Source organism: Tachysurus fulvidraco, chromosome 22, assembly GCF_022655615.1.
Source record: "Tachysurus fulvidraco isolate hzauxx_2018 chromosome 22, HZAU_PFXX_2.0, whole genome shotgun sequence".
NCBI classification, from domain to species: Eukaryota; Metazoa; Chordata; class Actinopteri; order Siluriformes; family Bagridae; genus Tachysurus; species Tachysurus fulvidraco.
Window position 1 is genome coordinate 17,857,846 of NC_062539.1, and position 13,488 is coordinate 17,871,333.

General features: G+C 43.5%; 1 protein-coding gene across 4 annotated transcripts in view; it reads right to left on the minus strand.

Moving 5' to 3' along the window:
• The window catches only part of limk1a (LIM domain kinase 1a), a 53,887-nt gene that overhangs the window by 23,854 nt on the left and 16,545 nt on the right, over positions 1–13,488 (minus strand). For all 4 annotated transcript variants that reach the window (XR_007139108.1, XM_027162165.2, XM_027162166.2 and 1 more), the window contains one exon: positions 5,836–5,974. Coding sequence is in view for 3 of the 4 variants with exons in the window: in XM_027162165.2 (XP_027017966.1) it covers positions 5,836–5,974 (139 nt within the window). In the remaining variant the exon portion in view is untranslated. The remainder of the gene's footprint in view (positions 1–5,835; positions 5,975–13,488) is intronic.

The following is a 13,488-nucleotide window of genomic DNA, read 5'->3' on the forward strand; positions in this document are numbered from 1 at the left end:
GTTTGTGTGTGTGTTTTTGTGTGTGTGTGTTTTTGTGTGTGTGTGTTTGTGTGTGTGTGTTTGTGTGTGTTTGTGTGTGTGTGGTGATTGTGTTTTTTTGTTGTTGAGTGTGTTTTTGTGTTGTGGTGGTGTGTTTTTGTTTTTGTGTTTGTTTTTTTTTGTTTTTGTGTGTTGTTTTTTGTGGTGTGTTTTGTGTGTGAGTGGTATTGTGGGTTGCTGTGTGTGTATGTGTGCGTGTGTGTGTTTGTGTGTGTGTATGTGTGTGTTTGTGTGTGTGTATGTGTGTTTTTGTGTGTGTGTGTGTGTGTGTGCGTGTGTATGTTTGTGTGTATGTGTGCGTGTGTATGTTTGTGTGTATGTGTGCGTGTGTGTGTGTGTGTGTGTGTGTGTGTGTGTGTGTGTGTGTGTGTGTGTGTGTGTGTGTGTGTGTAAATGTGGAGGGGTGATAATGGTAATCAATGTTTTCCACTGACTGAAGAGCAAAGACAGGTCTTATTTCACGATGCATTATAAACCAAATGGGTGCAGTTAAAGTGTGTGTGTGTGTGTGTGTGTGTGTGTCTGTGTGTGTTTGTGTGTGTTTGTGTGTGTGTGTGTGTGTGTGTGTGTGTGCGTTGTGGGGTTTGGTGTGGGGTGGGATGTGTGTATGTTTTGTGTATTGTTTGTGTAGTCTGGGTTTTTGTGTTTTGTGTGTGTGTGTTTTTGTGTGTGTGTGTGTTTGTGTGTGTGTGTTTGTGTGTGTTTGTGTGTGTGTGTGTGTGTGTTTGTGTGTGTGTGAGTGTGCGTTTGTGTGTGTTTGTGTGTGTGTATTTTTGTGTGTGCGTGTGTGTTTGTGTGTGTGTGTGTTTGTGTGTGTGTATGTGTGCGTGTGTGTGTTTGTGTGTGTGTGTGTGTGTGTTTGTGTGTGTGTGTTTGTGTGTGTGTATGTGTGTTTTTGTGTGTGTGTGTGTGTTTGTGTGTGTGTATGTGTGCGTGTGTATGTTTGTGTGTATGTGTGTGTGTGTGTGTAAATGTTGAGGGGTGATAATGGTAATCAATGTTTTCCATCCAGGAAGCCCTGTCTGTTGTTAACAAAGGTCACCCCCCCAGATTTCTTTCTCCACTTTTAAATAAGGATTTTTCTAGAAAGACGCCTGACGTCTTGTTGTAAGACTGAGCAGATGTAAAATAGCACACTTGCACATTCTGCTATTGATTATTACTCAATCGTTCTATTATCCGTCCGGCCGAATGGTGCACGACGCACACACACACACACGCACACACACACACACGCACGCGCGCACACACACACACACACACACACACACACACAGCCGAATGGTGCACGACGCACACACACACACGCACACACACACACACAGCTGAATGGTGCACGACGCACACACACATGCACACACACATGCGCACACACACACACACACACACACACACACACACACACACACACACACAGCCGAATGGTGCACGGCGCACGAGGAGTCCGTCTGCTCCGTCCCGCGTCTACTCTACATGATCTATAAAAACCCGTTCACATGGACAAAGTTAAACATATTACACGTCTGTTTATTAAACTTTCTGTAACTAAAATCTCATTTAACTTACCATACTTTTAAACATCTTTAAAAAACACTCACTATTTCTCGTTAAACCGGCTCCTGACCCGACATCTCAAAGCTAGCATGTGACTAAAGATGTCACGGCTCTCGCAGCCGTCGTGGCTCATCGCTGGACATACAGAGTCATGACATCTCATGACTGTCTTCCAAAACATGTCTCTGATGATCGAGGCTGACTCGCTTCACTACACACGCACTCAAAGATATAATGACGTCATCCGTAAGGACAGAACGATCGTTTTATATACGATATAAAGAAAGCCGAGAGCTTAAACGCGTCTATACAAACGGTACGCTTCTTTACGCTGTATGAGATTCTGCATGTTGATGTGATAACCAACAATGTTCTTAGTAATGTAACATCTTAGAGAATCACTTAAACTAACAATATGTGGAAATTCAGATCATCTGATCATTGTGGATCATGAGAAGATTCTGTAGGAGTATTTAGCCTCGCGCCCTGCGATGGGTCGGCACTCCGTCCAGGGTGTATCCTGCCTCGATGCCCGATGACGCCCGAGATAGGCACAGGCTCCCCGTGACCCGAGAAGTTCGGATAAGCGGTAGAAGATGAATGAATGAATATTTAGCCTCGCGTCTCTGATGTGGACTTTGTTTTTTTGGACATGTAGGTGATTAAATCTTCAATGCAAACATGTACATAAGTAAGTGCCATTTAGCCACTTGTATTTTTGTTCCCAGCGTCTGAAATATACTTCAGTTCCAGAGGATCTTGATCCTAACAGTAATGAGACAGACGTGTCATTGTGCTGTGTTTATTACCGACAACGAGCTGGAGAAATATCATTCATATTTGGCCGGTGTGACGGAAAGAGTGAGCGATTTAGCCACCGTTTGTAGTTCGACAACTATGATGTTGTTCCAGACCACAAGTGTGTGTGTGTGTGTGTGTGAGTGTGTGTCAGAGTGAGGGGGTGTTCAGGGGCTATACAGGAAAGTGTTTATCTATTTCTGCTGGAAACCACAGCGCATTCATAATACTAGAACCCGAGGTCATCTTTTCCTGGTATTAATGTGCAATGTGAAAATGTAAACCTGCATGTAACCACACACCTGGGGACCAAACGCAAACGTCTGGTATCGTTGCACCATTCGAGCAGCTAACGCTGTTATTCGTAGGCTTGACTGTGATATAAGGCTCATCTAGGCAACAGTGCGACACAAACAGTCCCTGTGTGTGAGTGTTGCTTCATGCTGGGGGGAGTTGTGTTTGCTTCAGAGGTACTTTCCATGAACTTGCCTCAGGAGAGACATGTGTGTGTGTCACGCCATCTCAAGATATTTCTGTAAAAGCGTTAAACTCGATGGGGCCGAGAGACGAGAAACGACCGAGGGGAAAGTGATGGGAGAAAATCACAGAGTCGTGTTCACTTTCTAAACGAATCCAGAGAATTATCTCATGTTCGGTAACAAAAATTGACAGTAAGGCCATCCTTAAAAATATTTTGGTTTGCAGTAATTAAAAAAAAAAAAAAAAGGGTCAGTAGGTAGGTAGGTCTATTTTTTTTTTAAGTTTCAATGTAACGGTGACGGTGATTACGTCGGTATGACTTTAAACAAATTAGCATATCGTGACGTCACTGACCGGGTCTTCAATCCGTCGCATCATCGCGAACCTTATTTTGATGCTGGACAGTTTTTCCAGAACTTCGTGCCAAGTTAAAGCGTGTCGAGCTGTTTATATGAATATTTTAGATGTATCACGGCGCCCGAACCCGTACGACTTTGAACGGTGACCGTGAACATTTTGTTTACTGCAGCCGCAGCCATCGTTACCGAGCGCGACCCGTCGTCTCTGACAGTGAATGAGAGAGAACGAGACGAAGCGAACGCACAGGCCGTAGTGTGACATCCGGTAACCGACAGTGTAAACATAGATGACGTCACGGGTTTTTATTTAAAAGAAAGAACGTAGTCTTCGTCTGTATGTAGGCAATTTATATATTTACAATACTTACTAAAATATAATTAATATTATTTTATTGCTTTTGTATTAGTTGCTTGAAAAGTAAAAAAAAAAAAAAAAGGTCTTAACGCAAATTTACAACTGGCGAGTCGGTCGGACTTAAAGCAAAAAAATGTTTAAAATTTAGCCGGTCCTAAATTGACAGGGTCGGTCGGGTTACGGCAAACAAGAATAATTTTAAGGATGGCTTAAGGATACAAATCAAGGCCCGGTCAGCGCTTTTTCTTCTATAAAACGTGCCCCATGTATGTTAACTAACCGTAATACGCACAGGCTTTTCTGAAAAAGTCGCACTTAACGGTGCTTTTACTTCCTCGCCCTTAACAAACCGAAGGCATTATTTCACATTCGTTTGTCATTCTTATAATTAAACAAGAACGTGATCATCCGTCTGGACAGTTTTATCTGCCAAGGTTTACATTTGGTCTGGTTTTTATCTCCTGAAGGCATCAGAGCTGCAGACGATACGGGATGGTGAACGTCAGTCGGACTCTACGGAGCCGAGTAAACGTGAGCTTGCAGCAGACGACGGAACAGCAAGCTCGGCTGTCTTTAATTAACTTGGCCTGCGACGTGGGAGTTTAATTACAGTGATTGCACAGGCAGGGGGTCTATAAATCAGGGTGTGGACTGGGACCAGTGTGACAAACTGGAAGGTCAGTTACAGAGGATGTGCAGCAAAATCATTCGTGACTGTAAATGGAGGAATGTGACTTTACAGAGCAGGTTGTTGTCTTCTCATTATGAATTCTGGTGTTGAGATGATAATCCTGGGTTATATTATATATCGTCCACCTGATTTCTGAGTGAGAACGCGGTAAGACCACGATGTTCTACATCACAGACGTTTCCACTTGAATCACATTCCAGTGTTTAAACATGTGGCATGATTTACATTTACATTTACAGCATTTAGCAGACGCACTTATATCCAGAGAGACTTATATTTTTAACTGATTGAGGGTTAAGGGCCTTGCTCGGGGGCCCAGCAGTGGCAGCTTGGTGGACGTAGGAATCGAGCTCACAACCTTCCGATTGTTAGCCAAAACCCTAACCACTAGGCTACCACATGCCCAAGCATTTAGCAGACTCTCTTATCCAGAGTGGCTTACATTTTTATTTCAGTTTATACACCTGAGCAACAACAACTTGGTGGACCCGGGATTCGAATCGACGACCTTCCGATCAGTTGTCAAACCACTGAGCTACCATATGATTTCAAGCAAACGGTCAAATGGACAAATCCTGATTTTAAAACTAACGCAAACTGTTGAGGAAAATGATTCAGGAAACATTCAAAAATCTCACATCATACATTTAACAGCAGTATTACTTTCCTCCACGACACGTCAGGAGCACCGACACTACAGAAGATCCACTACAACATTTTATTTCTATCTGATTCTATCACATTAGATTCTTAATGCGTCGATTTGTCCGAGCTCATCCTCTACAGACGATTTTATTATATATTAGATATTATTATTATTATCAGATAAACCGGGACTGAAGTCTGCTTCCTCTAAATAACACCGAATATACAAGAATGTATTTACATTTTATTTATTTTAACTACCTGTCAATTTTTTAATTACAGACAATTACTGTTAGCGCGTTAGATAATGTACCTTAAGTATACTGATGTTTAATACACTTTTACTTTACCGCGATATGATACGTTATCGGCACACATGATAGTAGGTAGCTACATGCTAATGCTAATTTGTTTCTGTGTTAATGATAAAATAACGTTAAGTACTTTATCGATCGTAACCTCCGTTTATACAGATCACACGGAGCCGCACGTACACGTCGGATTCGCCGCGTTTGGGTGTTAATGTAGGTTCACAAAGCCATGAGCATTAACAGTAAAGCAACATCCGCCGTTGTTGTTGTTGTTGTTTGTGTTTGTCGCTGCTGCGCTAACGTCGCCGTGTAACGTGACACGTATACAGTGACGTCACACTCGGCTCTGTGACGCTCTCTGACCGGCGGAAAGGCAAACCGGTTCTTAGAAGGTTCACCAGTGGAACTAACATAGAACCGGCACCAGCACGAGCTCTGAACCAGCACCCGGGTCTTTCTGGTGGAAAAGGGGCAATAGAGCCCTTAGATACACTGTTGAGCAGTTTTAATAACAAATGCTCGTTATAACCGATTTATCACAGTTAAGAAATAAAAAAAAACTTTACTATTTTGTATTAAATAAAGCAGAAAGCTAAACTGTACCATGATGAGCCCAGTGGTGATCGGCTCAGAGCAGCCATGACAAAGCTCCCCGAACTTTGCCCAGTAGTCCTTACTACAAAAGAGACGTCCATCTTTCTCGTAGTAAAAGCGGGACAGAGACGCACTGCATTCACAGCATCTGTAAAAGAAGATAAAGAAACAACAGCCACATTATTATTATGACTGCAGTGCTTCAGTCTGGACTAAACACAGCATCCAGACACAACCATGAGGTCATGAGGATTTGTTATCTGATCACAGACTGTTGACTAACAAACTGATCGGTGTAAAAAAAATACAGAAAAAAGTCTGAAACACTAATAAAGTTGGACATGAACCAGATGGTGACAGACAGACAATGGCCACCCCTCCTGACCCCTCGTCTCTCAGGCCTGTCTAACCTTACACTATGTTCCATTAGAGACTAAAGAGGTCGATCAGCCCAGTTCCCTGGAGACGAGATCCATCATTCCGATCTACCACACAGCTTCCTGTTGCACCAGACTGGTGTGGCTTTATCTCCTAAACGCTGACTCAGTCCCTTCGTCTATCTATCATCAGTATGCACGGTGTGACAATGTGGTCATTCAGCAGAAATCTAGTGTAAGCCAAAAATAAGTCAGTCACACCTACACAAATGTACACGGAGTGAGTGAGTGAGTGAGTGAGTGTGTGTGTGTGTGTGTGTGTGTGTGTGTGTGTGTGTGTGGGTGTGAGAGAGAGAGAGATAGAGAGATAGAGAATGAGAGAGAAATGCATGAGGCTGTCTACTCCTCCTACTCCACCCAGACAGCCTACTTTTTTTAGCAAAGCCAAGTCTGGAAGATCAAAGCTGCTATAATATTATATCACAGTAAATCCTAGCTGTGTCTCATCATAGCCGCGTCTCTAATCCTAGCTGCGTCTTTAATCCTAGCTGTGTCTCTAATCCTAGCTGCGTCTTTAATCCTAGCTGCGCCTCTAATCCTAGCTGCGTCTCTAATTCAAGCTGTCTCTCTAATCCTAGCTGCGTCTCTAATCCTAGCTGCGTCTCTAATCCTAGCTGCGCCTCTAATCCTAGCTGCGCCTCTAATCCTAGCTGTCTCTCTAATCCTAGCTGCGTCTCTAATCATAGCTGTCTCTCTAATCCTAGCTGCGTCTCTAATCCTAGCTGTCTCTCTAATCCTAGCTGTCTCTCTAATCCTAGCTGCGTCTCTAATCCTAGCTGTCTCTCTAATCCTAGCTGCGCCTCTAATCCTAGCTGTCTCTCTAATCCTAGCTGTGTCTCTAATCCTAGCTGTCTCTCTAATCCTAGCTGTCTCTCTAATCCTAGCTGCGCCTCTAATCCTAGCTGCGTCTCTAATCCTAGCTGTGCCTCTAATCCTAGCTGCACCTCTAATCCTAGCTGCGTCTCTAATCCTAGCTGCGTCTCTAATCCTAGCTGTCTCTCTAATCCTAGCTGCGCCTCTAATCCTAGCGGTCTCTCTAATCCTAGCTGCGTCTCTAATCCTAGCGGTCTCTCTAATCCTAGCTGCGCCTCTAATCCTAGCTGTCTCTCTAATCCTAGCTGCGTCTCTAATCCTAGCTGTCTCTCTAATCCTAGCTGCGTCTCTAATCCTAGCGGTCTCTCTAATCCTAGCTGCGTCTCTAATCCTAGCTGCGTCTCTAATCCTAGCTGCGTCTCTAATCCTAGCGGTCTCTCTAATCCTAGCTGCGTCTCTAATCCTAGCTGCGCCTCTAATCCTAGCTGTCTCTCTAATCCTAGCTGCGTCTCTAATCCTAGCTGCGTCTCTAATCCTAGCTGCGCCTCTAATCCTAGCTGCGTCTCTAATCCTAGCTGTCTCTCTAATCCTAGCTGCGTCTTTAATCCTAGCTGCACCTCTAATCCTAGCTGCGTCTCTAATCCTAGCTGCGCCTCTAATCCTAGCTGCGTCTCTAATTCAAGCTGTCTCTCTAATCCTAGCTGCGTCTCTAATCCTAGCTGCGCCTCTAATCCTAGCTGTCTCTCTAATCCTAGCTGTCTCTCTAATCCTAGCTGCGCCTCTAATCCTAGCTGCGTCTCTAATTCAAGCTGTCTCTCTAATCCTAGCTGCGTCTCTAATCCTAGCTGCGTCTCTAATCCTAGCTGCGTCTCTAATCCTAGCTGCGTCTCTAATCCTAGCTGCGTCTCTAATCCTAGCTGTCTCTCTAATCCTAGCTGCGTCTTTAATCCTAGCTGCACCTCTAATCCTAGCTGTGTCTCTAATCCTAGCTGCGCCTCTAATCCTAGCTGCGTCTCTAATTCAAGCTGTCTCTCTAATCCTAGCTGCGTCTCTAATCCTAGCTGCGTCTCTAATCCTAGCTGCGCCTCTAATCCTAGCTGTCTCTCTAATCCTAGCTGTCTCTCTAATCCTAGCTGCGCCTCTAATCCTAGCTGCGTCTCTAATCCTAGCTGTCTCTCTAATCCTAGCTGCGTCTCTAATCCTAGCTGTCTCTCTAATCCTAGCTGTGTCTCTAATCCTCACGTTAAAAAGAGAGAACTGAATACAGAAGGTTTAAATATGAAACAAGGAACTAAGTCTACAACTAAAATAATTCTGTTGTAGAGTGAATGTGGTTAAGATAAAAGAGGAAACTGAGCATGAGAACTTATATATATTTTGTAAAGTAACTGTACAAGGTGTGCAAGTCGTGGCCTAATGGTTAGAGAGTCTGACTCCTAACCCTAAGGTTGTGGGTTCGAGTCTCGGGCCGGCCACGACTGAGGTGCCTTTGAGCAAGGCACTGAACCCCCCCCGGGCGCCGCAGCATAAATGGCTGCCCACTGCTCCGGGTGTGTGTGTGTGTGTGTGTGCGTGTGTTCACTGCTGTGTGCGTGTGTGTGTGTGTGTGTGAGTGTGTGTGTTCACTGCTGTGTGCGTGTGTGTGTGTGTGTGTGTGTGCGTGTGTTCACTGCTGTGTGCGTGTGTGTGTGTGTGTGTGAGTGTGTGTGTTCACTGCTGTGTGCGTGTGTGTGTGTGTGAGTGTGTGTGTTCACTGCTGTGTGTGTGTGTGTGTGTGTGAGTGTGTGTGTTCACTGCTGTGTGTGTGTGTGTGCATTTTGGATGGGTCAAATGCAGAGAACAAATTCTGAGTCTGGGTCACCGTACTTAGCCGTACGTCACGTCACTAATATATGGGAGTGTGTGTGTGTGTGTGTGTGTGTGTGTGTAGAGAGAGATACAGAGAGAGAGAAGGCATCTGTTCTTTCAGTGCTGACGGTATTGAGATTTGGAGAGAAGTCCAGATGAGGATTAAGAGGATAATCTGTTAAACTAAAGAGGATGAGCTTCAGTGTGCTTTCCTAAAATAAATGTGAAATAAAATGCAGAAAGGACGAAACATTACAAGTTACGATGCTGAATGAATCCAGAGAAGAGGACAGAAGGCCACCGCGACTCCATCACAGAGTTACTCGAGGGACAAGTTGCTTAAATGAACTACACTGTAAATATAGAGCTGAGGCACAAAGTGTCTTCACCTGATAAAGTATGGAATAAAAACAGTCAATAATAATCAAAGCATTTGTGCGTAAATTTTCATTTTGCGGAGTCGGATCCCAGAACCTACGGCCACGACGGTTTACAGATACGAGATTTTGCGTGTTTGTTCGAATACGACTCCAAAATGTACGACTATGACAGTTTACACAAACAACGCTTGTCTTCACAACACCTCTTTTTCACACACGAAAACGGTCTGCGAAACAACTGTCAAAAATACGTCATCACGTTCACAGGCATTACTATTCGAGGGAAGATGAATCGATTGTGCGCATGAGCCCCGCCCTCTTTTAAACCACCGGCGCCGAAATGGCGGATCAGCGGCCAAGCGCTCGCTCATCGTCGGTGTTGTATAAAGTAGTAGTAAACAATACCTTTTAGAATATTACTCAAGTAAAAGTCTTAAAGTCTCTGATATTTACTGTACTTAAGTATCAAAAGTCATTTTCTGATATTTAATGTACTTAAGTATTTGAAGTAAAAGTAAAAAGTAAAATTTCAGTGATTTTCAGTAGGTATAAGATCAGGGGCAGTTCTAGGGTTTCATCTTTAGGGGTTTTATCCCTCAGTGAGAATTTAAAACAAGAAGACTTTTATATTATATATTATATGACTACACAGTAAGCCAAAAGTTATGGTGTTATTAAATGGTAAAAGTGAACACCAAAATATTATGCATGATGTAATGATGTCAGTCTCGAATCAGATCAGTTCATGTGTGTGTGCGTTCTCTACAAACAGTGTGTCCGATGAATGACGTCATTAATAAACTAATATTCACAAGACAAAGACCGCCGTTATAGATAAACGCCCCCAGCTCTGTTCTCCGTACAGCGTGCGGAGCGTAATACAATCTAGGAGCAGTGATACACCAAACCTCCCTTATTACAGTCACACACATTTCTGCTGACTTTATTTTGTAGTAACGAGTAACGAAGACGCTTAGTGGGAATATAACGGAGTAAAAGTTTACATTTTATCTCGGAAATGTAGTGGAGTAAAAGTGAAAGTTGTCATAAATTTAAATAGCGAAGTAAAGTACAGATACGTGACATTTCTACTGAAGTACAGTAACGACGTGTTTGTACTCCGTTACATTACAACACTGCTCATCGTCTCAGGTAAGTTGGGTTTAAAAGAGGGCGGGGCTCATGCGCACTTCGTGGAATCGATTCATCTTCCCTCGAATAGTAATGCCTGTGAACGTGATGACGTATTTTTGACAGTTGTTTCGCAGACTGTTTTCGTGTGTGAAAAAGAGGTGTTGTGAACACAAGCGTTGTGTGTGTAAACTGTCATAGTCGTACATTTTGGAGTCGTATTCGAACAAACACGCAAAATCTCGTATCTGTAAACCGTCGTGGCCGTAGGTTCTGGGATCCGACTCCGCAAAATTAAAATTTACGCACAAATGCTTTGAATTACGTACGATTATTATACATACGACAGTGTTTTTATTCCATAATAACGTAGGACTATTTAGGACCGAGACGGGGATGAGTGAGTTTGGGTGAAAGAGTGAATCCTGATGCGATCGTCTGCTGTCGAAGCTCATCCAGCTCCAGGCTTTGAAAGGTTTTGTGCGTGTGTTAAAGAGTCACCACAGTCCTCCCGTTAGCTCAGTCTGATCTCTGACCGTACGAAAGCCTAACACCAAGACGTCCTGCTAAAAGAAGTCCTTTTATTAGATTGACGTTAGATGATATTGACGTTAGCTTCCCAGGCTTCCGTTATCTCATCAGTGGAGAGTGTCAGTGAAATGAAGAGGAGGTTAATGATCTCCCCTCCGTCTGGCCCCATTCCCGTCCCACAATGAGTCATTGTGTTCCCGAGCCGCCGCTATCCCGAACGGAGCTCGCTATTTTTTTTTTTCCACCCTATTCATTACGGCTCCCAATGGGAATCAGCAGCACTCTATTAATTACTTCTTGGTGTAAGTGTGGAGTGTCCGCTCACAGCATCCACTTTCATCTCCTTGACCCCACATTAACCTACCATAAGGTTTACGTCGTGTTCCTGTTATCGCAATAGATTGAGATGCCCACAAGGGAACGCAGGTTAAAATGCATCTGCACTAAAATAGATGTTTAATGCATCAGCAACTGTGTGAGAGAAAGAGTACCATACTGTATTTTGTCCACTTATGGAAGGCGCCGAGGCGCCGAGGCGTAGCCGTTACCACGTTCGGCTCACGTCTTCGAGGTCGGGGGTTCCTTTCCTGACTCCACCCTGTGTGCATGGAGTTTAACACGTTCTTCTTGTTTCTGGGTTTCTACCAGGTGTGTGAGTCCTGTGGGAACTCCAATCAGCCCCTAACAGACAATTCCTGGATGGATGAATGGATGGATGGATGGATGCATGGTAGGTGTTCCTCATATAACAGACCCAACAGAAACCACAGAAACATTGCATTGTTAAAATGTTCAGCTGTGAGCTGAAAACCGACAGAAACAGGTCGTGTGTTCACGCATTCGCATTACAACGTCGACCGACGACAACTTCTGTGAGGAAACCACAAGTCATTTTTAAAGCCAGATATTTATGGCCAGTTTGGGACTAAAGATCATCAACCGAGAAGAGAATGAGACGGATTTTAGGAAGACAAAGCATTTACGTTTACATGTACAGCATGTGACAGACCCCTTATCCAGAGCGACGTACATAAGCCCTTAAATCTCTAACACTGAACACATTAATGCTGCTCACTAGGTTACAGACTTAAGATACCATGAGTTTAAAACATTGTTCAGAGTTACAATGAAAAAGTGTCAAAGGTTTTTTTTTTGTTTTGTTGTTGTTGTTTTTTTAATACAAAAGATAAGGAAAGAAGTGCTAGTTGAAGTGTTTCCTGAGTGAGTAGGTCTTCAACCGCCGCTTGAAAATAGCCAGTGACTCAGCTGTCCGGACCTCTAGGGGAAGTGAATACGGTCAGAGGTCCATCAGAAGGACTAGGCTTTTACACAGAGTGACACTTTAAAGGAAAAATAGTAGTTTTGGGGAATAAAAAGAAGGACAGATATTATCGATCAGAGAGAAATAAAGGACTTACAGGAAACTGAAAATAAAAAAATCCCCGTTATTTAGCGACACTTCTCACGCTGTGAATTTCCCAGAATTCGATCGGAAAGCACCGGATTGTTTTTGTTCACATTTTCAGAAAACATCTCAAAACATGTAGAATTTAGTGAACGAAGTGGTAAAAGTCGGACTCCGGCCAGACAGAGGACAAGACGGGTTTCCTGTCCTGTTGTAAATCGTGTGTCTGAAAGGTGTGACGTGTTTCAGGAAGCCGGATAGAGCAAGAGGAGCCAAAAGTGTCACCTTTTAGAAAGGAAGCACGCTTTGCCAAAAGGACGTGGTTATAAGAGAAGAAGCACGGTCGTGAGGAACAGGATGGAGCGTTTATCCATTTGTTGTAAGGTTCCATCACAGTCCGGGTCCAATGTTTCGAATAATTAGACGAGTTCTAACGGATAAAAAAAACGAACGAGTAAAACGACAGAAATATCAAAGCGATGGTGTTCTGTGGGTCGGAAAAGAAACATACAGAAGAAGAATAAACTGCTTTCAGACAATTAAGCTTAGGGATCAGATAGTGAGCTCATAACGTACACTGTGGCTAGCAGAAGCTCTGTGAAATCTACACACATGGGATCTGTGGAACTGTGACCTTCTCATCCTGGTCCTCAAGAATAAATACATAATAAATATTCTGAACTGAGAAGGAACTGGAACCGATGACCTGAGAGGAAGTGAGAAGGAAACTCAAATTCTGTAGTTTCATTATCTGCAAAACATGAATTCTGTACTCATGAAATAACGGAATATTTTATGTAATAAAACGTCTCGAGCGCAAGAACGACGTTAAGCGTTAAGGTACTGAGCCGTACGGATGAGAAAGAGAAGTCACATTGCATCATGAAGCACACATTTATCGGCCGTACCCCTCCTCCTATTCCTCCTCTTCTTCAGAAGAGCAGAATATCAATGAGCACATGATGTCATGGCTTAGAATAAAAGGATGACATCATCCTTAGGCTGGCTCCGCCCCAAATGACTGGCTCACCAGAGCTGTTAACCAATCAGAGAGAGGCAGCGCTCAACCTGACAACCTCAGCAACTCTGTATTAACCCTAAACGTACCGACATGTTA